The sequence below is a fragment of the Triticum aestivum genome, chromosome 4A (genome assembly GCF_018294505.1).
Source record: "Triticum aestivum cultivar Chinese Spring chromosome 4A, IWGSC CS RefSeq v2.1, whole genome shotgun sequence".
Classification (NCBI taxonomy): Eukaryota; Viridiplantae; Streptophyta; class Magnoliopsida; order Poales; family Poaceae; genus Triticum; species Triticum aestivum.
The window spans coordinates 737,419,434-737,442,105 of record NC_057803.1 but is presented as its reverse complement, the minus strand read 5'-3'; the positions used below and the strand labels follow the sequence as shown (position 1 = coordinate 737,442,105).

Genomic DNA, 22,672 nt, shown 5'->3' with positions numbered 1-22,672 from the left:
CCGTGCCGCCCGGGTCTGCCGCGCTGGTGGTCCGTCACGAACCTCTAATCACGTGCATGTCGGAATTCATCCAAGCAGATGTACGTGCATGCACAACCAGCTGATCAGGCACCAAGAGCCCAGCTACCTACGTGCATGCCGGCCGGACCTCATCTAAGCAGATGTACAGGTATGAGTTCACGTAAAATAACAGTTTTATGATCGGCAGTTCAGCAGATGGATTCGCACTAAATTTTCTGACTTTTCCCCATCGAGACGTTGACATTTTCTGGTACGTGAATCCCTCTTGGTACCAATTTCTGGACTTATGTCTCCCTGGCTTATCCTAGAAGCTTGATAATAGTCTATTATACTTCATATATTTAATGACAGCTACACTGGTCGGTTCTAAAGAAAACCTAGAAACTTCATATTTCTGGTACACCTAGCTTTATTGCACACGTTGGATTTTTCAGATGTGGCCAACCCCCCCCCCACCCCCCAAATAAAGGCCACTATGTCTTTGTCTCAACAGCATCAGGCGCAATATGACCGCTTTGGTGGTAGCTTGCCAAGATCACACGCTGCTTCGTGGTTGACAGTGCTGGTTCTGATGAGAATACTTGTAATATTATGGCAATTGTCTTTTTTGAAAAATAGTAATGCACATCAGAAACAATCTAATCACATATATTCGCTAATGAGATATAATATACCTCCTTTTGTCACCATGTACAACAATTCACAATTGTTGCATATTATGTTTGATAGTAGTTTTACACACATCTTATTTTTGTCTGATATTTCTAATTCGTACAAACCGATGCAGATGCACATGTTGAGCCCACCATGCCCAGCCTCTAGGATTGGTTGGAGATCCAAATATATGTCTATTCATATAAAATAATTTACATACAGGGTGAAGTCCCCAATTGAAAAGGCTTGGTCATATACGCTACAATTACATGTTTTAGTTGTTGTTTCTATAATATTGTTTCATAACGTTCCAGTTAGTTTTTTCTGAATCCATGCACATACATGAGCATTTACACATATCTGGTGTAGATGAAATTTAATCTGGTTATGTATATGCACGTAGCTCAGTTGCGTTGATCAATTTATTGCAAGTTAATCAATAATCAAGCCATGCTGGATTATTAACTTTTTTGTGAAAAAGTGATGGATTTTTTTCAAGAATGGACCTTGTGAGCTTTTCTAATATTGTTGAATTTGTTTGAGTGGTATTTTTTTTCAAGTTTCTAAGTATATATTTATTTACTTTTATACCCGTTGCAACGCACGGGCATATGTGCTAGTGTAATAATAAAAGGGCTAATGCTTCTTCCCTCCGAATTTTGGTACGTTTCGTACGTCCGTCCCACCATCGATCCAGTCTATGCTTCGTACGTCAAACTGCTGCCTTCCAGCGATGAGTTTTTAGGCTGATGCTCTATTTCCATGCCGGCCCATCTATCCATGTAACGCAAGGCGGAGGCAGCCTGCGCCGGGCCCAATGAAGACGTCCCACATGAAGAGAGGGAAAAAATTACCATTATGCAGAATATAGTCCCACCTCGTTCCCTTGCATTAAATCCTCCCAATTTATATACACTTTTACGTTTTCTCGGTATCAAGCAGCCGAAGCAGCCGTCACATGAATTAATGAGCGATGGGTGTGAGAACTAAGCGGCTCTCATGGACCGTTCAAATCTGACAGAGAACAAAGAAAGGAAAGGCAGGCTCTCTCATGGGACCGTTCAAACCTGACAGAGAAAAAAAGGAAGGAAAGCCAAATAAGGAAGGGAAGGGATGGAAACGAAGGAAGGGGGGAGGCTCGCATGGGACCGTTCAAATCTGACAGGGAATAAAGGAAGGAATATAAGGAAGGGAAGGAATGGAAAATAATTTCTGACTTGAGAATAAGGAAGAAAGGCTCGCATGGGACTGTTCAAATCTGACAGAGAAGGGAAGCCAAATAAGGAGGAAGGGAAGGTATTGAATTGTTGAAGGGAATCCTGAGCATCCTCCATAATCAGAGGAGGAAGAATTAACACCTTAATTCCTGCTGTTCCCAGCACGCATGATGCAAGGAGATCCGTTGTTTACACCTTGAATCTTCAAATTATATGTAGAGTTCCTTAAATCCCGACACTCGAGATGGAAATCCTGACACTTTATGTGGTGTTACAGTCGGGATGGCCACCATATAACATCACCAGCTCTAGCACTCAACCACCAGTCAGGTATAATTGTATTAGTTCATCACTAAAAATTAAAATGAACATGTACAACTCATTCACTTGCATTGACTTTTGGATCAAGATTATATGTAGGGTTCCCGAATGTTAACGGACTCGGGATGGCCGACATCTCAAAGTGACCATATGCCAACTGAGGTATTGCTCACTTAAAAGTCATACTCTCAATTCAAGCTTATATCTCACAAGAAATTGTTTCTTTGTTCTTCCATGTTTTGGGTAGCCAAATCAAGTCATGTACAAGATAAAACACTTTTTAATAGCTCTATATAAACTTTGTTTCTAGGGATTGCTCTATGACACAGTTACATTTTGATGTAATATTTTATCGGACCATTCCGTTTGATGTTAGATGGGCAGTAGTTTTATGCTCATATAAAGATATATATGAATATAAATTAGTTGCTGGTTATTCCACCACAATTTAGTTTTCCAGTTAAATGTAGTCTTGCGCTCATGTGATTGAAAACTAACAATGGAAGGTGAAGCTGCACATCAAACTATAGTACGTGTATATGTGCATACACTCTGCCCCTCCTCTGTTTCTATCACTTTGAGCTACAGAAATGGCAAATTACAGGCAGATGAAATAGCATATGGGTTACTCATCTCTGCCCCTCCTCTGCACTCACCTCTGCCTCTGAGCTTGCATCGACCTCCAAACTTGAAGTGTGTCTACATGAGCTCCTGCTGTATCTCGAGGTACCCGATGACCGCCCCCGCACGCGATGTTGTTCGGCGGGGAACAACGGCATGGAGCAACTACCACAACGTAGGCACGCTAGACGCAAGCGGTCTACACACCATAGCTTTCCCCTTGCCGCTGGCGATGGCGACGGCCTCCTCGAACGCCAAACCGCATCTCACCTTGTGTGAATTGTCTCTAAGCTCAAATTGAGGGGAACATAGGCAAGGAAGCGGCTGCCACAGTTTAGGCCCGTGCTTGGACGCGCCGGACGCGGGCCCTGCTACCTCAACGCGTCCCTACCTTAACTTATCTCCTGGACTCTTCTAGCTTATGAAAATTAGCTAGAGAGGGGCACGCTTGCATTTATTTGGGCAGCTTCGGATCTTCTTCCGTCCTTGCAATGTGGGGCAAGATATTTGGGCAACACAATGCATACTTTTTTTAGTTAACTTTGTGTGCATGACTTTTTTAATTAACTTTGTTTATTAATTATTCCGGGGCACTTTAATTAGGAACCAGATAATGTCCGAACATCGGGTACGAACACATGACAAATCAAATGTTTTTTATGGCAAGTTTAGTGCCGCGAGGGTGATAACTTTTTTTTTAAGCTAGGGTGATAACTTTAGTTAGCAAGCAATGCTAACTTCATGTTTCAGTTTATTTTTGACAAAGAATTGCCGTGTGTGTTCACTAACTTGCCATCTTTGTGTCAACAATTGCTATAAAAAATGTTCGATTGCCATGTGCTCGTACCTAACATCAGGTACTTATCATTTCTGTTAATTTATTCATGTATTGTGCTATCGAAAGTATCGTATAGAAATCGTACCAAAAGTATTGTATCTGTAATATGGTTCTTAATTCATGGAGGCATGTGCCTCCTTGCGGCATGATGGACATTTTGATGAGCAGGTCAATTATTACTCCCGTTGCAACGCACGGGCATATGTCCTAGTGATCAATCAAGCCTGGTCTTCCTTCCTCCATTGTCCGCACAGCCTTTCTCCCCCTCGGCCTCTACCTACCACCACCCCACCCTTCCCGTCAAGTTCTTCTCCGGCGAGGGCGACGCCTCCAGCAGGTCACAAGGCGATCCTGTAACCGTAGAGATCTCTTCGCTATACGAGCTCTGAAGACCTGGCCGGCGCCGCCTCGATCTCTAGCAGATAAAGGTAAGAGCCGGCGATGACGGGACTGATACTGATCCTCAGTTAGTTAGTTCTACTCCCTCCGTTCCTAAATATTTGTCTTTCTAGAGATTTCAACAAGTGACTACATACGGAGCAAAATGAGTGAATCTACACTTTAAAATTTGTCTATATACATCCGTATATGGTAGTCATTTGAAATCTCTAAAAAGACAAATATTTAGGAACGGATGGATTGTAGATTAGTATTCCACAGTAGATCTGATCAAGGTATCCCATTTTTCTTCGATGCTTGCTGCATGGCAGTGGAGAAAACACCCGCCCCTTGCGGATTTCTGATAGAGATGTTTTTCCGTATTTCCATTCAAGTACGGCTAGTGCACAACATTAATTATGCTTGAGGACAACATTCATTCATTCATTCATTCTTAGATCAAAGTGGATCAGGTCGAGTCGTCTTGTCCAACACCGACATGACGGACGGGGTCGAAGACAGTGAAGAAATTGCTGCCCTGGAGAAGGCGTTGGTCGATGAAACCATGGATCCAGTTGATATACCTTTCTCCCTTCTCAAGTCCATCACAGGAAATTTCTCGGAAGCTCAAGAGATCGGCAGGGGCGGGTTCGGAGTGGTCTACAAGGTAACAAAGGCATAGCCTCCACTCTGAAATGAATTAGACAGAAATAACTGAAGTCCAAACCAGCTGATAATGGCAATTTAGCTGATAACAAAGATTCGTGCGACCTGCAGGGAGTGCTTCCAAGTGGTCGCACCGTCGCCGTGAAGCAGCTCTTCGAAAGGTACGAGATCCTCGACAAGACTTTCGATAGCGAGATTGACTGTCTTGCGGGCCTCAAGCACAAGAATACGGTGCGATTTCTTGGGTATTCCTCCGAGACGCAGTATTTACGAAGGCTGTGCGACGGGAAGCTTCAGTGGGTAGCCAAGCGGCAGAGGCTGCTCTGCTTTGAGTACCTGCCCAAAGGGTGTCTTGCTGGCTATCTCTCCGGTAATAATCACATCAGCCTTATAGCTTTCCTTCCACTTCTACTACTCCTATATGGCAGTACGTACATGTCTACCAACTTTAATCCAGAGCATTTGTCGTTCCCACTCTTCCCACTTTCTTTGGATCGGAGGGAGTAGTTAAGCTCTATTCTTATACCGCTACAAAATATGTACTCTTCTGTTTGAGCATACTACCATTTCTCATCCTCTTTGCCTCCGAGAGAAGAGTGCCCTAACAAATATGTCATGAATACATAAGGGAATCAGCAGTGTTTAGAGGCAATCTTGTCTCTAAAACTGGGACACATTGACTGTCTCTAACTTTAGTACAAAACCACACAGTGTGCAACCTCTAAACTGGACCAACAATAGAATAAAATACAGTGTCTTGTGATGAAAAGGGCATCGACACATGGCAGACAAGCAAATAAATAATATGATAGGTGGGGTCAGCTCCATTCTTTTAGTAGATGGAGGCAGCCTCCAAGCTAAAAGGTGATGCTAGGATTTTTCTTTTGTTAGAGGCAGCAAGCTGCAATATATGAAGGTTGTCTTCAAGAGGAGTGAGTGTTTTTAGAGGCAGCAAAAAGCTCATGCTGTGGATGCTCTAAGTGCTCTCTTTTATTGTAAAAGAGCAGCGGATCGAGCTTGGTCGTCTCGAGTTGTAGAAGTGCATGCTCTAGCCAATGCAACCAAAAGACCGATCTGATGGAAGAGACTAGGCAGCACATTATACGTTAACACTCCCCCTCACGTGTGGCTCCCTCAGGCCTAAACATGGACCGAAAGTGGGCTGCAATTTAATTGCGCCAGCCGGGTCTTGAACTCAAGACCTCTTGGCTCCGATACCATGTACATAAGATATCATGCCATCTATATGAGACTTGGCGTGAAGGCCAAGATAAGCAGCAGCGGACGTGGCTGATGTGCAAATCTCTCTATGGCCTCTAACACGCCCCCGCAGTCTGAACCCGGGAGAGCAGCGACGTGAAGACTGGTCCGAAAGTCATTAAATAATGTCGTCGGTAGTCCTTTGGTGAAAATGTCCGCAAATTGAGAGGACGAGGGGACATGTAGAACACGAACGGCACCCAGAGCAACCTTCTCACAAACAAAGTGAATGTCCAGCTCGATATGCTTCGTGCGACGATGTTGAACCGGATTGGCAGAAAGATAAACTGCACTGACGTTATCGCAATAGATAATGGTAGCACTGTCAATAGGTCGATGAAGTTCATGTAGTAATTGGCGGACCCAGCAAGATTCAGCCACTGCCGTTGCAACAGCTCTGTACTCGGCCTCCGCACTAGAGCGTGACACCGTTGTTTGGCGTCGCGAGGACCAAGAGATAAGATTATCACCGAGGAACATGCAAAAACCCGACGTCGAACGTCTGGTGTCCGGGCATCCAGCCCAATCGGCATCGGAGTAGGCAGTGAGAGAATGGGATGAAGAAGAGTGTATGAGAAGACCATGATGGAGAGTACCTTTGAGGTATCGAAGAATGCGTTTAATTAGATGGAAGCGAGGCTCTTTAGGATCATGCATATGAAGGCAAACTTGTTGAACAACATAGGCTATTTCGGGACGAGTGAGAGTGGCATACTGAAGAGCTCCTGCAAGACTCCGGTAGAGAGAGGGATCAGTGACGGGAGTGCCAACCGAACCGGATAATTTGGCCTTGGTATCGATAGGAGTTTGGACGGGATGACAGTCGCGCATACCTGCACGAGAGAGAATGTCGAGAATATATTGGCGTTGAGATAGATGAAGACCAGAGGCAGTGCGAGTTACAGAAATACCAAGGAAGTGGTGGAGGGTGCCGAGATCCTTCATGGCGAATACGGTGCTAAGGGACTGGATGATAGACTGTAGGAGTGTGTGAGTAGAAGCGGTGAGAATGATGTCGTCGACATAAAGAAGAAGATAGGCTAGGCTATTGTTGCGATGAAGGATAAATAGAGAGGCATCAGACTTGGACTCAATAAATCCCATTGTGCGAGCAAAGGCTGCGAAACGCTGAAACCATGCACGGGGTGCCTGTTCGAGGCCATAGAGAGATTTGAGAAGACGACGAACATGAGTGGGATGTTGAGGATCCACGAAGCCGGATGGTTGTTGGCTGTAGACTACTTCATCAAGATGACCATGAAGAAAGGCGTTTTTAACGTCTAGTTGATGGATCGGCCAGGAGTAGGCAGTGAGAGAATGGGATGGAGAAGAGTGTATGAGAAGACCATGATGGAGAGTACCTTTGAGGTATCGAAGAATGCGTTTAATTAGATGGAAGTGAGGCTCTTTAGGATCATGCATATGAAGGCAAACTTGTTGAACAGCATAGGCTATTTCGGGACGAGTGAGAGTGGCGTACTGAAGAGCTCCTGCAAGACTCCGGTAGAGAGAGGGATCAGTGACGGGAGTGCCAACCGAAGCGGATAATTTGGCCTTGGTATCGATAGGAGTTTGGACGGGATGACAGTCGTGCATACCTGCACGAGAGAGAATGTCGAGAATATATTGGCGTTGAGATAGATGAAGACCAGAGGCGGTGCGAGTTACAGAAATACCAAGGAAGTGGTGGAGGGTGCCGAGATCCTTCATGGAGAATTCGGTGCTAAGGGACTGGATGATAGACTGTAGGAGTGTGTGAGTAGAAGCGGTGAGAATGATGTCGTCGACATAAAGAAGAAGATAGGCTAGGCTATTGTTGCGATGAAGGATAAATAGAGAGGCATCAGACTTGGACTCGGTAAATCCCATTGTGCGAGCAAAGGCTGCGAAACGCTGAAACCATGCACGGGGTGCCTGTTTGAGGCCATAGAGAGATTTGAGAAGACGACGAACATGAGTGGGATGTTGAGGATCCACGAAGCCGGATGGTTGTTGGTTGTAGACTACTTCATCAAGATGACCATGAAGAAAGGCGTTTTTAACGTCTAGTTGATGGATCGGCCAGGAGTGGGATGTAGCTAAAGAAAGAACAATACGAATGGTCGTAGGTTTGACGACGGGGCTAAAAGTCTCGTCAAAATCGACCCCATGTTGCTGAGAGAAACCTCGAACAACCCACCGAGCTTTATGGCGAGAGAGAGAACCATCGGGATTGTATTTGTGACGAAAGACCCATTTTCCGCTAACAATATTAGCACCTAAAGGGGGAGGAACTAATTGCCAAGTTCGATTGATTGTGAGAGCGTCGAATTCTTCCTGCATGGCGTGTCGCCAAGAGGGATCACGTAGGGCTGTGAGATAGTTGTGCGGAATGGGAGAGGTTGTGATGACTGATAAATTAAGGCGATCAATTGGTGGTGGAAGCCGGCCGGTTACTGAGCATGTACGATGAAGTGGTGGCGCTGGATGTGTAGTTGATTCAGACGGAAGTGTAGCAGATTGCGTTTGAGACAGAGAACTTACAGATGGTGGTTCGGCTGGAGATGTAGGACCCTCTAGTGGTGGAGAGGCGGGAGGAGGCGAGCTAGGCGTGGCTGTTTGGATGCTTTGGGAAGTGTGGCCGGGAAAACCATGCATAACGGGTGCATGCATAGTGGGTTGGGCAGCTGGTACATGGAGAGATGAATTGAGTGGAGTGCTTGGTGTTCGAGCATGAGCTGCTGGGTGGTGCACGTATTGAGGGGCTGGTGGTGGATCGAATAGAGCAGGGGGTGGTGATGCTGGTGTAGGAGAGGATTCAGGTGCATAGGGAAATGTGGTCTCGTCAAAGATAACGTGACGCGAGATAATGATACGCCGGGTTGTGAGATCAAGGCAGCGGTACCCACGATGACGTGTAGGATAACCAAGAAAAACACGTTTAGTTGAGCGGGCGCTGAGCTTATTAGGGGAAGTGGAGGATGTGTTAGGGTAGCAAAGACAACCGAATACTCGAAGGTCATTGTAAGATGGAGAGAGGCCGAATAGCAGGGTATATGGTGTTGAAAATTTACGTGCGGCTGTAGGGTGAATGTTTATGAGGTAGGTGGCGGTATGGAGGGCTTCGGCCCAAAGAGATGGTGGCATGGAGGCTTGGAAGAGAAGTGTGCGAATGACGTCATTAGTTGTATGGATTGCTCGCTCGGCAGTACCGTTTTGCTGGGAGGTGTAAGGACAAGATAGGCGAAAAAGAATGCCATGGGTGGTGCAGAATGTATTTAGTTTAGAGTTTTCAAATTCTCGACCATTGCAGAAATAGAAAGATTAAATTGGGTACGACCGTAGGCGTGAAAGGCAGTGAAGGTGGCATAAACATCAGACTTTTTGCGTAGGGGAAAGCTCCAAAAATAATGTGTATAGTCATCGACGATGATAAGATAATAACAAAAACCAGAAGTGCTAGGGACCGGGGATGTCCATAAATCACAATGAATTATTTCAAACGGGCGAGTAGTAGAAGTTTGAGAAGCATAAAATGGTAGCCTAACATGTTTGCCTAACTGACATGCATGACAGAGGGGAGGCCCTCCTTTATTGAAAGAAATATGCTGCGAGCTATGAAGACGTGACATGGTGTGATCGCCGGGGTGTCCAAGTCGACGATGCCAAAGCGAGGTGGAGGCGATGATGGCGTGAGCTTCAGCAAGTGCTGGTTGGTGGAGAGGGTAGAGTGGTCTGGAGCTATTGCATCGAAGAATCACGGTCCTGGATGGAAGGGCCTTCACAGAAAAACCGAAGGGATCAAATTCAATAGAACAATAATTATCAATGGTAAATTGACGAACAGATACGAGATTTTTGATAATGTTGGGAACAACAAGAATATTACGAAGATAGAGAGGTTTAGAGAGAGATGCAAGTGTTTGGGAACCAATATGAGTAATGGGAAGAGATGCGCCGTTGCCAACGGTTACTGTGTGAGCGGAGGAGGGTGTGAGAGATTGAAGTTTACCCGGATCGGATGCCATATGGGAGGAAGCGCCGGAATCCATGTACCATTCGTTGTTGGGGAAGTGCATGTTATTCAGGGCGGTGACGACCGCGGGGTCGAGCTGTTGCTGCTGGAAATTGAGAGGAGGTGGCGCCTGCTGTAGCTGCGTGTTGGTATAGCCAGCTGGTGGAGCATATGCTGCATATGCTTGAGAAGTGCTTGTAGGACGAGGACCAAGGAGTCCTGGAGCTGGAGCACGCCATGCACGTGTCTGCTGCCATGGTTGAGGCTGGGACGGCGCCCAGGGGCGGAGCTGGAGCACAAGTCACCCTGATGCACCACCTTAACATGGCGTAAATTTTGTAAGCAACATTTTAAGTAAAGGTATATTTTGTAACTTCTAGTCTAGATTATCCGACATAATAAGACGATGGCGTATAAATTCAACTGTTACTAATTAAAATTCTATATAACTATAAGGATGGATGAAAGGACAAATTTACTTGGAAAAGATGTCTCTTGATTACCTTCCAATAGATTTGCTTTCTTGAGCATCGGTGACCTTTTTCATCACTAAAGATTTCATCACCAAGCTGATTGCACAAGTATATTCTTCAAATTAGGATGGTAAAGTTCTGTTAATTTCTTCTTGCCTGGATTATACTAAATCTAGTCTTCTTCCCAAATTACATCTTCCAGAGATTTCAAAATAGTGATTTTCTTTTGTGAAAAACCCTGTCCATAGGATATCTGCATTTAACAAACAAAATTTTGAAAAGTTACATGTATGACATGGAAAATTGTAAGTTAAAACCTGACATGGAAAATTGTAAGTTAAAACCCTAAACGATTCACATGTTTTGCCAAAACTCGTATATATGAACAGAGTTTGATTTATCTCGATTCAAGTTAATGCAAAACCTGACTAAAATTGATAACCATTAGTTGTAGAAGTACTTGGAAACATTGACAAAGGCAAGGGCGCTGCTAGGAGGAAATTAGGATATGTTCTAACCTGTAGATGGCAATAGAGCAAAAAGAGTAGGAGTGTCGGCGTAGTTGCAGCAATCAAGGGATCGGTAACCTATGCATCTGGGTTACGGTGTTGGCGTCGTGCCGATCGCCGGCAGCTCTCGCGTCTGCGTGTGCGGCGTGCTCAGTGGGTACTGCCACCATTGGAGCGTCTGTGGGGAACTAGGGATTGGGATTTGGGAGCCTATCAGACATGGGGAACCATCGATCGACCAACGCACGTATGGGCTGCGAACGCGAGATGCTGAGCGAAGTGGGCCTGGGCTGGGAGCGGGCGAGTAGATAGATCCTCGGCTGGAATTTCGTACCCTGATGCACCGGACACTGCCGTACCTGATGCACAGGCCTTCTATAGATAGCACGTACGAGTAAAATTTAATTCGGACCCTGATGCCTGTGCATCAGGGTAGGCCCATTGGGCTCCGCCCCTGACGGCGCCGGGTGTTGGGCGTGGCCTGCACGAGTTGGCAGCCCTGTCCACGGATTGAACATCCATGGTTCACTGCGTCCACGGCCGCGTCCGCTGTGGCCACGTCCACAGCCGCCGCTACCGCCGCCGCCGCCGCCGCCGCCGCGGTAGCCTTGGCCGTTGCTGTTGAAGGAGACGGAGCTGCCTCGTCCTGCGCCCCCGGAAGGTGCGCGCTCGCCACCGGCGCTTGGAAGAATGCTGTTGCCGCTAGCCCAAAGAGCCGTGGCAGTAGCGTTCTTGGCGTCCATCTTCTTCTGTGCTTCCTCAAGAACTAGTGCTGATCTAGTCTGCAGGAAGGAAGGGAACGGCACCTGAAACGGAAGAAAAGTACGCAGGTGTGCATACTGCTCGTTGAGGCCGCGTAACAGGGTGAGGACGAGGGTCTCGTCGGAGACAGTCTGCCCCACGTCGGCAAGGGCATCAGAAAGATTCTTCAGCTTGGCGCAATACTCGGAGATCGTCATGTCGCCTTAGGGAGTGTTGCGGAATTCAGCATCGAGAGAAAGGGCGCGACTCTTCTTGTTGACGTGGAACAGATTGGCGATGGCGTCCCATATCTGTCGAGCGGAGGATCCTGGCGCCATGATGATGCCGAACAGCTCGAGAGAGATCGAGCCATAGATCCAGGAGAGCACGGTGTAGTCCTCGCGCCCCCAATCTGAGGTAGGCGAAGTGTCAGAGGGGGTGGCGGCAGCGTCGCCGATGATGTGGTTGGAGAGGCCATAGCGTCCGAGGGCGACGTGAAACAGCTCACGCCACTTGACGTAGTTGGAGTCTTGAAGATCGAGAGTGATGGGGACATAGGTCTTGATGGAGGCAGCATAGGAGGAGGGTGCAGGAGAGGGGATGAGGACAATTTTTCCCTTCTCCTCATCAAGGCGCTTGAGTTCTTCGCGAGCCTGCATGATAGACTCGCGGTTCTTTAGCTCCTCTTCGAGCTTTTTCAGATCGTCGGCGTTCATGGTGATCGGGAGGGTGGGGGCTGAGGGAAGCGACCGTGCTGAGGAGGATTAGGTGTTGAGATCGAGTTCTTGGCAGGAGAGGACCGATCGGCCTGATACCATGTAGAAGTGCATGCTCTAGCCAATGCAACCAAAAGACCGATCTGATGGAAGAGACTAGGCAGCACATTATACGTTAACACGAGTGATCAAGAGAAAAGTCTGAGAATCTCAATTTGCGAAGCCAATATGTTGGCAAACCCACATCTTTGAACCTGATTTTTTCAATAAATCGGAGCTACTCTGCATACGAAAGTTCTTTCACGCGATGTTTAACTATGAATGGCTCTGATGAGGAAGATGATGTAATCTAACGGTGATTTGATCAATCATACCAAAATCGTATGGAGAAGTATCATATGCATAGCAGTGCTCCAAAGAAATAGGTGCACCGAACAAATTTCTTTGAACTTGTTAGTATATTGGCTTTGCAAAATGGGCAAACAATTAAGTAGGCCCCTTTTCCTTTCGTTGGACTTCTTATACGACTACATATGGTACTAACTATTTGTTGTATTGTATACTCTTCATAGATGCATCTTGTGGACTTCATTGGAGCACACGTTATCAAATAATCAAGGGGATCTGTGAGGGCATACATTATCTTCACCAGCACCGTATTATTCACAGGGACCTCAAACCTCAGAATGTACTATTGGATGATAACATGATTCCCAAAATTGCGGATTTTGGACTATCGCGACACTTAAGTGAAAGCCAGAGTCGGGATATCACTGAAAACAAGTTTGGGACAATGTAAGCTAGCAATTCTATTTGAGAACTTATTTTTTTATCGGTCATCTACCAACTTTTTTGTATACAGTTTATACATTAATCAAACAAACTATACCATTTCTATGCAGGGGATATATGGCACCAGAATTCTTTAATAAGGGAGAAATCACCTTCAAGACAGACGTATATAGTTTGGGTGCTATAATAATGGATATTCTTATGGGACAAAAGGAATGCTCCGATGTTAAGGAGGTAATTACATTATATACGAGGTTCCAACATGTTTAGCGGAAACCAGAGTGTTGGTAAACAAGAGTTCAAGACATATTCAATCAGAGTATCTAAATAACGATAGTTTTTGCAAATGACAAGATATGAATGTTGTCTTTGTAGCGATCTTCCACACAAAAAAAAACATAAATGAAGATGATTCTGATTTTTGAAGTCATTATCTGCATCAAAAGATTAATAACACTAAAATTGATCAAGTTAGAAATTCGAAATTGGCTGTGGTAGGGTTCCTTGCATTTGGTCTCCAGTCCCAAATCAATATGGCTGGGTGTTTTTGTTTTTCTGTTCTAAAATGATTGTTGTCCTTTTTTGTAACTCACTACGGTTGTCAAATTGTCAGGTAGTTGAAAGTTGGACGGACAAGTTTGGGACATCAAAGAGTCATACATCACTGGAAGAAGTAAAGTTATGTGCTGAGATAGGGATAAAATGCAGGAACTATGACCCCCGGAACAGGCCTGCTACATGGTCTATCATCCATGGAATACTAGATGAAGCGGAAATTTCGAACTGGTCTGTTACAAGTGATGTAGCTACCTCTACAGAAGGGCAGGTACAATCACTCAAGTAAATGTATATGATCCACCAGAAATTTTAGCCTCCTAACCTTGTTTTCATTTTGTTCCAGATAAGACTTGCCTCCAAGCGGATGGATGAGCTGAAGTTGATGGATGATTCTGCTACACCATCCCAGCAGCAACCATCAACGCTGGAAGTGGAGCAGGAGGGTGGCAAAGCGAGCCAAGAGAGGAAGAGGAAGGCATCAACCGTGAGTGTGGTGACTGGGGTGATGAGTACCCTCAGTGGCAAGCTTACCATGAGCGACGAGTACAATGGGCGCTATTTAGTTATTACTCCTAACCTTGTTTTCATTTTTGTTGCAGATAAGCTTCTCCAAGATGGCGGATGAGCTGAGATTGATGGGCGATTCTGCTGCACCATCCCAACTGCAACCTTCGGCACTGGAGGTTGAACAGGAGGATGGCAAAGTGAGCCAAGAGAAGAAGAGGAAGGTATCAACCGTTAGTGTGGTGACCGGGGTGATCACCCTCACTGGCAAGCATACCACGTTCATGGGCGATAAGTACAATAAGTGTTGTTTAGTGCTTTATCCTAATCTTCTGTTCATTATTGTTGTAGACAAGCTTCTCCGGGTTGGTGGATGAACTAAAGTTGATGGATGATTATGTTGCACCATTCCAACTGCAACCATCCTCACTGGAGGTGGAGCAGGAGGATGGCATAGTGAGCCAACAGAAGAAGAGGAGGGCATCAACTATGAGTTTGGCGACCAGGGTGATGAGCACCCTTAGTGGCAAGCTTACCACTTTCATCAACGATGAGTACAATAAGCGCAAAGAGGTAAGGAAGCAGGCGTCGTTCCTTAAGAAGGAGTTGAGCGCCATACACGCTGCTCTTGAGCTGCCGGAGCTCATGAATGAGCTTGCTCCAGGTGTAAAAATTTGGAGGGATGATCTCAGAGAGATTTCCTACGACATGGAAAATTGCATTGATGACTTCATCCGCCAATTCGGGGGTGAGGATGTTGAGGTAGGCTTTTTCTGGGAGGCTGCTGAACTTCACAAAAGGTTGTGCGAGCTTCATCAAATTTCCAACCAGATGGAAGAGCTTAGGACTCTTGCGGTAGAAGCAAATGCTCGACGTGAGAGTTACAAGATTGATGATTGCAAGCCTAGCTTTGGCCCTGTGGCTGTCGACACTCGTTTGCGAGCGGTCTACCAGGAGGCGGCCAACCTTGTGGGCATTGAAGGCCCTAGAGAAGAGGTTATCAGTTGGTTGATGAATACTCAGAAAAAACTAAAGGTTGTGTCCGTTGTTGGTTTTGGAGGCCTGGGTAAAACTACACTTGCCAAACAGGTGTTTGACAAAATCAAAGGGCATTTTGATTGTGTGGCATTATTTTCAGTTTCACAGAGGCCTGATTTGAGAGTGCTTCTCAATCGCCTACAACTGAAACTTGGGATAAGTGTCTCTTCTCACGATTACGGGTTTGACGACATCATTGAAGAGCTAAAGAAGTATCTCACAGATAAAAGGTAATTACTTATGTTTTATAGTCATTTTCAATGGCTACTATCTTAAATTTGCGCCAACATGAGCTTCTTCCACCGGCAATGCTTCTACTGACGGCAGAAGAATCGCGTGCATAGCCTTGTCGTGGACGGGCAGGTGCTCACAGATCACAAGGAGATGGCCAACGCAGCTTTCATGCACTTTGATGGCTTGCTGGGCACCACCGTTGACCGGGAGTGCACCCTGGATCTTTCCCAGCTTATCGCCCCCAGTGACCTCGCATACCTCAACGCACCCCTCAGGTGATATGGGAGGCGGTCACACGCATGCCGGCGCACAAAGCGCTCGGACTGGACGGCTTCACCCCGGCGTTCCTGCGTGCTTGCTAGAGCATCATCCGGCAAGACATCTGGAGCGTTTTCGAGCCGCTTTACGCACTGCGAGGGCGCGGGTTCGGCAAGCTCAACCAAGCGATGCTGACCTTGCTGCCCAAATGCGCGGAAGCCCACAAGCTCGGCGACTACCGGCCGATCTATTTGATCCACATAGTGGCCAAGATCTCCGTGAAGGTCCTGTCATTGCGCCCCGCTCCCAAGCTTGACACCCCTGTCAGCCGCAACCAGAACGCGTTCATCGCCGGACGTAGCCTCCACGGCAATTTCATTCTAGTCCGGCAATCCCTCAAGATGATGCATCAACTTGGCGCACCCAGGATCATGCTCAAACTCGACCTCACACGTGCCTTCAACTCCATCTCCTGGCCCTTCCTCTTCGAGGTGTTGCGCCAGTATGGGTTTGGGGACCGATTCAGGGAGTGGCTGGCCATTTTGCTGTCCTCAGCGAGCACTCGTGTCATGCTCAACGGAGCCCCCGACCCGCCGATCTGGCACCGCCGCGGGCTGAGGCAAGGCCACTCCACCTCCCCACAGCTCTTCGTGCTGGCGGTGGACACACTTGGGAGGCTGATGTGTCGCGCCCTCCAGACAGGCATCCTCCAGCAACTAGACCCCTGTCGCGCCATCCCGGCGATCTCTCTCTACTACGACGACGTGATGCTATTTTGCCACGCCACTCCTGAGGACATATCCGCTGTCAAAGGCATCCTGGACGTGCTCGGCATGGCGTCTGGGCTCCGGGTGAATTACACCAAGAGCTCGGCCACGGTTATACACGGCGATGATTCTGTTGTGGGGCTGTTAGAGCTGCTTGGGTGCCCCGTCGTGACCCTGCCGGTCACCTATCTGGGCATCCCGCTCACCACCCGCCGCCCCTCCGCGACCCAGTTGCAACCCCTCGTCGACGTGGTGGCGGGCCGGCTCCCTTCCTGGAAGGCATGGCTGATGAACAAGGCCGGACGGCTGGCGCTCGTCAAGTCGGTGCTCAGCGCGATACCGATTCATCAACTACTCGCGCTCGCGCCCCCAAAGAAAACGCTGAAGCAACTTGAGAAGACTCAACGTGGGTTTCTTTGGGCCGACGCATGGATGCCCACGGTGGTCATTGCCACGTGAACTGGCGCCGGGTCTGCCGACCGCTCAAATATGGCGGCTTGGGCGTCCGGGACCTTGAGCGCACCGGGCTCTCGCTACGGCTGCGTTGGCTATGGCTTGCGCACACAGACACCGATCGAGCATGGCAGGGGCTGGACCTGCAATTTACTTCGGAGGAGCACACGCTCTTTTACGCTTCCACAACCATGTCCATTGGGGACGGCAGGACCGCCCTTTTTTGGAGGATTGCTGGCTCGGTGGCCGATCCGTCAGCGAGCTCGCGCCCATGCTCTTTCAGTGCATCCCCAAGCAGCGCCGGAAGTCGATAACGGTGGCGGAGACCATGACCGGTAATCGCTGGGCGCGTGACATCCAAGGGCTGCTCGGCCTTCCCGAGATCGGACAGTACCTAAAGCTTTGGCACTTGGTGCAGCACGTCGAACTGTCCAACGAGCCGGACAAGCTGCTTTGGAGCTGGACCACCAATGGCACATACACTGCCCGGTCTTGCTACCGGGCAACCTTCGAGGGAGCGACGGGCTGCCACTCCTGGAAGCTCATTTGGAGGAGCTGGGCACCACCTAAAGTGAAGTTTTTCCATTGGCTGGCATGTCAAGATCGCTGCTGGACCGCGGAGCGGCTCGCACGCCGCGGCCTGCAGCACCACCCGTTGTGCCTTCTGTGTGACCAAGAACCAGAGACGATCAGGCACTTGATGCTCACATGCCCATTCACTAGGTAGACATGGCATGAGGCCCTATCTTGGTTATGCTTGCCCGCGCCGACGCCCGAGCATGACGACTCGCTCATGGACTGGTGGCTGCGTGCGAAGGAGTCCACACCACCAACGCTACACAAGGCGCTGAAATCCGTGGCGCTCTTGGTGCCGTGGATGCTTTGGAAGCATAGGAATGTGTGCGTTTTTTACCATGTTAGCCCTCACTCAGTGAGCTAGTTGACAGGATCAAGGACGAGGCCCGATGTTGGGCAAAGGCCGGAGCTCAAGGGCTCAGGGTCGTTTTGCCATCATCCTGGGATGTCCACTGAGCCCCTGACGGCTGTGTAAACCTGCCTCCTAGGAGGATGTAAATTCCCTCTCTTTCCAATGCAATGAAACGCAAAGGCTATTTGCGTTTTCTCAAAAAAAAAATGAAGTAGCAAGTAATTGGTCCGTGCATGTTCTGGTTATGCTTGTTTGTCCATGCATGTGGGAAGTTTGACTTTTTTCTTGTTTTTACGTTTGTGATATAGATTCAAAATTAGAAAACATGTTGGAGCAGAAACGATGCCTTTTTCCCGGGTACTTGGATTCAAATACCAATGGATTTTTTGTTTCTTTACTGGCTTCATATAATTCTGAAAACACAAGTTTTCTTGTAGCCTCTTGCTCATATCTCTCATCAAAGGGTGCTATTCTATAATGTTTCTTTAGCAGATCCCATGCTATACATCTTTGGAAAAAATTGATTGAAGTATTGTACTTTTTTCACTCAGTGTAAAAAAATTGCTAAGATGTTTATTGGAAGAGTCTTGTGAGGGAGGGTGGGAGGGAGGGAGAGGGGGAGAGAGGGAGGGACCAACCATCCGAGCAATAGATATGCTTACATCAAGTTTGTTTTTATTTTGTATGCTTCTTTTTTCAACGTAGTCATATCCTGCTACAATATAACCATGTGCAAACATTTCAACAGGTACCTTATTGTAGTTGATGACTTGTGGGATCAATCAGCATGGAATACTATTAGTTGTGCTTTTCCAGAAAATGGAAATGGGAGTAGAATAATTGTAACCACACGAGTGGAAGATGTGGCTGGCATGGCCTGTCATAATGACCGTGAGTGCATTTACACAATGAAGCCCCTCAGTGATGAGAACTCAAGAATGTTATTCTCCAATAGAGTATTTGGGTCTGAAGTTGTTTGTCCACCCCATCTTAAAGAAGTTGCGGCTGAAATTCTGAAGAAGTGTGGTGGTATGCCGCTTGCAATTGTCACTATAGCTAGCCTACTAGCTACTCAAGTGAGATCAAAGAAACACTGGGAGAGCATAAGGAAATCTCTGGGTGCCCATTCTGCCACAAATCCTTCATTGAAAGAGATGAATAGTGTATTAAACCTTAGCTACACACATCTTCCTCTTCATCTCCGGCCATGTTTTCTGTACCTTGGTATGTATTCTGAGGATCACATCATTCCACGGGATTATCTGGTTAAACAATGGATATGTGAAGGCTTTGTCAGCAGTTTGCATGGACCAGATTTGGAGCATGTCGGCAGGAGTTATTTCAATGAGCTTATCAATAGAAGCATGATTCAGCCGGCAGAAAATGATGAAAATGAGTATGGAGAGGTGTTGTGTTGCAGAGTACACGACATGATGCTTGATTTGATCCTAAGCAAGTGTGTAGAAGATAATTTTGTAAGTGTGGCATACAATTCTGAGGACATGACAAGACTGCTGCATCTCTGCAAATACAAGGTTCGCCGATTATCCCTGTGCTTCATGGCTGTTGGTGGAGCAACATACGACACTGCTATTTCTACTAGGCAGTCACAAGTTCGATCATTACTGTTCGAGAACACTATACTCCCTCTTTTGTGGTTCAAGTACCTCAGGGTGCTAATCATTTTTAATGAGGAGGAGGTAGTTGACCTCACCGCTGCTAGCCAATTGTTTCTGCTTAGGTGTGTGATGGTTAGAGCTTCGAAGATAGAGCTCCCTATTGAACTTGGTGAGCTTGTTTACTTGGAGACGCTGGACATATATGATTGTGAACTGATAAAGAGCATCCCTTCAGATATAGTTCATTTGCCCCGCCTGTCCTGTCTAGTTCTTCCAGATTGGACAGAGTTGCCTGAAGGTATCGAGAATATGAAATCACTGCACACCCTGCGAGGGCTTGACATGGAAAATAGCTCGCTGAAGTGTTTTATGGGTCTCAGCGAGCTGACCAATCTGAGGGAACTGCATATTTTTAGTTTGGGGTTGCCAGAAGTTGCTTTGGGGTTGCCAAAAGTTGATGCTTTGGCTTGCTCCATTGGAAAGCTTTATAACCTTGAATCTCTTGTAATCTCTGGCGATCATTATGAGCGTGAGGATAGGCAGCAGCTTGGCTCATTATCCAATCCTTTTCAACATATTGAGCGTCTTGAATTGCCTTTTTGGCGGTTATGGAGGGTTCCAAAATGGTTGTGTGGTCTCCATTGCCTGCGCTTCCTTGAGCTGTATGTTGAAGGGACATCAACTCAGGATTTTCATCTGCTTGGAGAGCTTCCCTCCCTCGCCCACCTCGAATTCAAAGCATGTGAAATCCCTGATGAAAGAGCTATGTTAGGCACAGGGCTATTCCCAGTTCTGGAGTTCCTAGATATCCGGTCTAGTAAAGACACTACAGCATACCTAGGCTTCGAGGCAGGTGCTATGCCCAGTTTACGAAGACTCTGGATCGGTGCGTCTCACTGGGGTGGCACTGTACCAGTCGGCATGGAGCACTTGTTACCCCTCCAGGAGATCAAAGTGTATGGAGTCTCCAATACTAAGGATACCAAGGACGCGTTCAAGGAGGCCTTGCTGTTGCACCCGAACCGCCCTTCGGTCAAAGTTCACGCTTCATAGCAGAGTATAATTCGCACATGCATTGTACTATGTCTACCTTCCGTAGACCTGCTGGAGAAGTGAAAAGGGGCAGCTGATTAAGGCGCTCTTGATGCTTATATATGTACTCCCTCCGTCCGGAAAAGCTTGTCCCTCAAGTGGATGTATCTAGCACCAAGTTAGTGCTCTAGATACATCCATTTGAGGGATAAGCTTGAGACAAGTTTTTTCGGACGGAGGGAGTATATAGATACTGACATCAAGGAAGGAGCTTACCACGAATGTCTTAAGTTTTCCGGATGTGGTTGTACTCACGACTGCAGATGTGTCCGCTGCATCTTTGTTTTTGACAGCTAATTAGCGGTGGATACGGATCAAGATCTGTATTTTTCTTGTAATCTGCCTCTCTGTAATAGCTTGTAATCCTGATGCTCAATAAATGAATGCTCGTCCTGATCTGTCCCCCAAAAATGTAATCCTAGGAACCATGTCATGTTTTGGTTATTTTGTGACCGGGACCGGAGGCTCACGAATGCTAGCTATAGGATTCAGGCTACGTTTTATCTAGTAAATATTGTTCTTGCTTACCTAACATAAACCCCTTGGGGTCGTGTTAATTGCTAGGTTAAGTAGTTAACACTTTACGCCCGTGTACATAAGTGGGATTGGACAGGTACTAGACAGCCTTGTAATTCTGAAAGTGAATCTGTATTCTCATTTTTTCAAACTTTTAGACAGAATCTCGTCAAGTGAAATATTGTCGAATCTATTTGTTCCTGTATGTGAAAATATATATTTTTTGAAGCGCAGGCAAAAGATTTGCCTTATTCTGCAGTGTTAATAATGGGAAGATGGCAGTAACTGCAAGAAACTAGACGACCCTGTGCAAATTCTACATGTGCTCCGTCTTGGATGAAACACTTTTGTATTACTGTGTCTCTGAACCTTAATTGTCATTTGTTGGAACAAAGCAGTCCATGGGGAAGGCTGTCTCCTACGCACGGGAGAAGGCACCTCCTTGTTTTGGTTGGCCATCATCCTAGAGCAGATGACACCTCCCGTTCTAGCAGAAGCTCCTTTGAGAGAAGAACTAACATTCGCTTTATGTTGGATAAACGAAGTGTCATGTTCATTATCCATAATCGAGTGCTAAAGAGTGTAGAACAAAAATTAGATCCAAGTAATCCCTTCAGAATTACGAAGAGACTGGGAAAATGATGAGAACACAGACTATTTTCTTGATTTCCCTGCATATTTAACTTCACCCCTTTCTTTGTACTTTGCTGCGATCTAGTTCAAACATCGCCTACAAGCTACAAATAATAAAAGCTGTGAACAAGAACATCTCATTTTTCCATTCAACTTGGGTGACTCGAAAAACTGTTGAAGCAGACATAGATACCATTAGATACCCAGTGTTGTGCCAAGCAGGTGAATGAAAGAGACTTCCACTACCGGAAAACGGTCCTACCCCGACGGCCAAACCTATGCCTACGGCTGCCGTCGGCCTAGTTTGAGCTATGCCGACAGCCCAGTCCTGGCCGTCGGGTTACACAGATCTATGCCGACGGCAGCCGTCGGCACAGAACGGCCGTCGCCGTAGATTCAGACATCCCGACAGCAGCCGTCGGCATAAACCAGCCGTCGGCATACCTGTGGGCCCGGCGACCCCGCCCGTGACTGGCGGCTAACGCCGTGAACCTTATGCTGACGGTCGGGACGGGCGGCCGTCGGCATATCTCCGCATGCCATGTCACCGATCCGCGGCGTAGGTATGCCGACGGCAGCCGTCGGCATAGGTGCCACGTCACCGATCCGCGGCACGGCCGCTCCCAAAACCCTGCCGTTACTATGCTGACGGCATAGCTATTTTTTTACATGTGTTTTTTTTGCATATGTTTTTATGCTTTTTTTACATATGTTTTTATGCTTTTTTATGTATTATATGAATATATATTTAGTTTGTAATTTTTTCCATAGATTATGAATATATATATAGTTTGTATTTTTTTCGAGCACATTAATAATGTGCCGTCATGTTCTTTTAAATATAGGTCCTTATATTTTATTAAAATCAAAA

General features: G+C 46.9%; 1 protein-coding gene across 1 annotated transcript; it reads left to right on the top strand.

The window, feature by feature from the left end:
• Window positions 1-4,549: 4,549 nt before the first annotated feature.
• Window positions 4,550-20,613, top strand: LOC123084466 (disease resistance protein RGA5-like). The gene is made up of 11 exons (XM_044506054.1): window positions 4,550-4,717; window positions 4,828-5,086; window positions 6,214-6,226; window positions 13,079-13,204; window positions 13,312-13,435; window positions 13,815-14,027; window positions 14,103-14,243; window positions 14,359-14,463; window positions 14,615-15,531; window positions 18,690-19,858; window positions 19,991-20,613. Exons 1-11 carry the CDS (start codon window positions 4,550-4,552, stop codon window positions 20,611-20,613), a joined length of 3,858 nt encoding a protein of 1,285 aa, XP_044361989.1.
• Window positions 20,614-22,672: the final 2,059 nt, after the last annotated feature.

Excerpts from the sequence above, each read along its gene's own strand:
- LOC123084466 (XM_044506054.1), top strand. The coding sequence starts at position 4,550 with ATGACGGACGGGGTCGAAGACAGTGAAGAAATTGCTGCCCTGGAGAAG. Across the intron at positions 4,718-4,827 it reads GGTTCGGAGTGGTCTACAAG|GGAGTGCTTCCAAGTGGTCG; the intron begins GTAACAAAGGCA and ends TGCGACCTGCAG. Across the intron at positions 14,464-14,614 it reads TTGAACAGGAGGATGGCAAA|ACAAGCTTCTCCGGGTTGGT; the intron begins GTGAGCCAAGAG and ends TTATTGTTGTAG.